The following is a 3978-nucleotide window of genomic DNA, read 5'->3' on the forward strand; positions in this document are numbered from 1 at the left end:
ATTAAGAAGTTTTTAAAATCTCAAAACTTTTTTATTATATTATATAAAAATTCGTTATTTTAAGTATTTTTAAATTTTTGTATATTTTAAGGAATGCAATTTAGCTAATTTACAAAATTGCTATTAAAACTCATAGAAATATTCATTCAGATGTCTCAGGAGAGATACATGTTGTTGTAGTCTAACAGTATTAATCTGGTGTAAATTATTTGACTCATTGTAAACATTAACTAAAGAGAGGTTTGTTTGTTTGTTTTTTGCCTCTTTTGTCCTTTTAGGGCCACACCCATGGCATATGGAGGTTCCCAGGCTAGGGGTCTAATAGAAGCTATAGCTGCCAGCCTGCGGCACAGCCACAGCGATGCCAGATCCGAGCCGTGTCTGCAACCTACACCACGGCTCTCGGCAATGCCAAATCCTTAACCCACTGAGCAAGGCCAGGGATCTAACCCGTAACCTCATGGTTCCTAGTCAGATTCGTTTCTGCTACACCACAACAGGAACTCCTAAAGAGAGGTTTTTGAAAAATTACATGCTCAAGAAATATGTAGGAGGGCATGAGTACTTTCTAAACAAAGGATTTACAAACTCTAGTCTTCCTTTAAAGACCTAAGTTCATAAGTGTTTTTAAATGTGGGAATTCTCTGTGGTGCCATAAGTTAAGAATCTAGTTTTCTCCCTGCAGTGGTTTAGGTCACTGCTATGGCACAGGTTCAATCCCTGGCCTGGGAACTTCCATATGCTATGGGCATGGTCAAAATAAATTAACTAATTTAATTAAATTAAATAAATTTCTAAAGAGTTTCTTTGTCTTTTAAGGGCCGTATCCATGGCATAGAGAAGTTTCCAGGCCAGGGGTAGAATCAGAGCTATAGTTGCCAGCCTACACCACAGCCACAGCAACGTGGGATCTGAGCCATAGCCGTGACCTACACCACAGCTCACAGCAAAGCAGGATCCTTAACCCTCTGAGTGAGGCTAGGGGTTGAACCCTCATCCTCATGGATACTAATCAGGTTCATTTTCCCTGAGCCACAACAGGAATTCCCTATGAAGAGTTTTTAAATGAGTATAGTATACCTGGAAACCGAAGAGCTCATACATATTACAAACTTAGAAAATTGGGAATTTCAGTTTCACTCATAAGGATGGTTTTAAACCAAAAACAACAAGTAAGTGATGTCTGTTCTTACCCTGTTCATCAATTATTTTGTTGATCATCTTCACTTATAACTAACAAGCATATCTAGTCAAAATATTATTATTCATTAACAACTGCTTATTCAGTCCTTATTATGAATAAAACCCAGGGCCAGTTATTATACTTTATTTAAATATAGAGTAAAAAGGAAAGAATAATAAGTTTTCCTGATAAATATTTATCTATTTATTTATTTATTTATTTATCATTTTTCTAAGTGCACCTAAAACTTCCTTGTTTCTTAGGCTGTAAATAAAGGGATTTAGCAGGGGGATTATGATCGTGTAGAACAGTGAATACATCTCATTCTGATATTGATCTGGGCTGAACCCAGGACGCACATACATGAAGAAGAGAGTGCCATAGAACAAGAAAACAGAGAACAGGTGGGCACTGCATGTAGAGAAGGCTTTGTTACTGCCCTTTTCAGACCTCTTTTTCAGGATGACAAAGAGAACACCAGTATAAGAAACTATGATGGCCATAAAAGTAAAAGCCTGTATGAAAGTGGAAAAAATAAAAATCACCAATGCATTAATAGATGGGTCGGTGCAAGAAATTGTAAAAAGTGGCATGATTTCACAGTAGAAATGATGTATTATATTGGACCTGCAGAAAGATAATCGAAATAACAATCCCACATGAATCATAGGATGCAGAAAACCAAGTACATATGACACACTTATCAACCAAGTGCAGAGTCTATTGGACATCACCACTGGATAAAGCAAGGGGTTGCATATGGCTACATAGCGGTCATAGGCCATCACCACCAAGAGGAAACATTCTGTGGTGGCACTGAAACCAAAAAAGTAGTATTGGACCATGCACTCAAGGAGAGGTATCATTTGACTCTTGTCTATGGTGTTGACAAGCATCTTGGGAGTCACAGAGGATGAAGAACAAGCATCTGCAAAGGCTAAACTGCCTAGGAATAAGTACATGGGGGTGTGAAGATGGGGGTCCTTCCAGATGAGAAAAATCAGACCAAGGTTGCCCACCATGGTGGTGAGGTAGATGACCAAGAACACCAGGAACAGAGGGACCTGCAGCCCTGGAAGATCTGTAAGTCCTGTGAGGACAAACTCAGTCACCAGTGTCTTGTTTGCCTCCATCCTTCTCTTCAGGCTGATCACTGCAATTTGCAAATTGAAGTGAAAACAATCAGTCAAGTTTCATGAAAACATACATAAGATTGCAATGTCACATTTATGTAATTTCATATGCCCCTTACCGAACAGATATGAATACACAGCATTTCTTGTTTTTAAAACACGCTTAAGAGGATTAAGTATATTATAAAGAATTTTATTTAGGAGGAAGGATTTTTTTAAGGTTCTATATATGTATATACTTATGTTTATGTATATATGTATATACAAAGATGTTTATGAAGGAGGCTATAGATACCAGGTGACTTAGTCCATAATTTGTCACTCATAAATACATTAAAACTGAATATATTAACAGTAAAATGTTGTACAAAATTAAGAATAACAAAATAATATGTTTTATTCCACAGTCTTTAAAAAGCAAGACTCATTCAGGTTCAAAAGTGTTTTTGCCATTTTTCAAGAACTCATAAATTTTCTATTGAACCAAAAAATAGACTTTATCTTTGTAATACTTATATGTACCATTTTTTCCTACTAAGACATTAATAGGTAGGGTAGTAAGACAGTTTAAATTTCACTTTTACTATTTCCATCCATTGTAATTATGTTGCTTGATTATATATTCATCAAAAATTCACAGTGATATATTCTTGAAAACACCAAATTTCAAATAATCTCTTTTTGACTTTACTCAATAAATCTTGTATGTGAACATAATAATTCATTCAGTCATCAATCACTTATTTAGTGCCTCCTAAGTTAGAACACTATCATTCCTTGCTCAGTCATGCATAGAAACTCTAATTCTGTTTCATCGATGATATTAAAATAACACTTCCTTTAAGATGAGGGACAATATCAGATATTAGCCATTTTACCTGCAGATTTGGGAAGAATCTAAGAGCTAGGATTCTATATGCCAATGTAGACAATAATTATTCAGTTAAGCAAGAAGGCTTTTAATATGTCAGAAGCATATAATTCTAAAACAATTTTAAGATTTTCCTTCCCTACCCTTTTTTTGAGATTTCAAATGAGACTATCTAGGTAGAATGTAACCTTACAAAAGACACCACGAGAGAAAGAATAGTCTTTTTTTTTTTTTTACTATCTGGATTCAATTGTAATAGTAAAATTTTTAATTTTGTTTAAATCCAGATCAAATAAGGAGAAAAGATAAAATATATTAGTAGGCAATGGCTAACATAAAGATAGACAGACAAGGCAGAAAATATCCCCAAATTAAAAATATGCCTGTTAGGGGAGTTCCCATGGTGGTGCAGTGGAAATGAATCTGACTAGGAACCATGAGATTGTGGGTTCGATCCCTGGCCTTGCTCAGTGGGTTAAGGATCTGGCATTGCTAGCAAGTGTAGTGTAGGTCACAGACGCAGCTCGGATCTAGAATTGTTGTGGCTCTGGAGTAGGCTTGCAGCTACAGCTCCAATTAGATCCTTAGACTGGGAACCTCCATATGCCGTGGGTGCAGCCCTAAAAAGGACAAAAAACTATATATATAGTTATATATATGCCTGTTAGTTTTATAAACCTGGGAAGTAAGTAAGAAAACTAAAGCCTATGGAAACCAAGGGGTAAACCTAAATCACATCATCACAGTGCATTTCATCAATGACAAAGTATGCACAATTCTGAATGTAAAAT

General features: G+C 35.9%; 1 protein-coding gene across 1 annotated transcript; it reads right to left on the bottom strand.

Moving 5' to 3' along the window:
• Positions 1–1395: 1395 nt before the first annotated feature.
• On the bottom strand, positions 1396–2316 carry LOC110256362 (olfactory receptor 5AC1-like). Its single transcript, XM_084992477.1, has one exon. It carries the CDS (start codon positions 2314–2316, stop codon positions 1396–1398), a length of 921 nt encoding a protein of 306 aa, XP_084848603.1.
• Positions 2317–3978: the final 1662 nt, after the last annotated feature.

This window comes from Sus scrofa, chromosome 13, assembly GCF_054392235.1.
Source record: "Sus scrofa isolate SSC_HxYL_T2T_F1_AM1 chromosome 13, Sscrofa_HxYL_maternal_Yorkshire_Landrace_v2.0, whole genome shotgun sequence".
Classification (NCBI taxonomy): domain Eukaryota; kingdom Metazoa; phylum Chordata; class Mammalia; order Artiodactyla; family Suidae; genus Sus; species Sus scrofa.

What these genes read in the sequence shown, in the direction of transcription:
- LOC110256362 (XM_084992477.1), bottom strand. Translation starts at nt 2,316, where the DNA reads ATGGAGGCAAACAAGACACTGGTGACTGAGTTTGTCCTCACAGGACTT.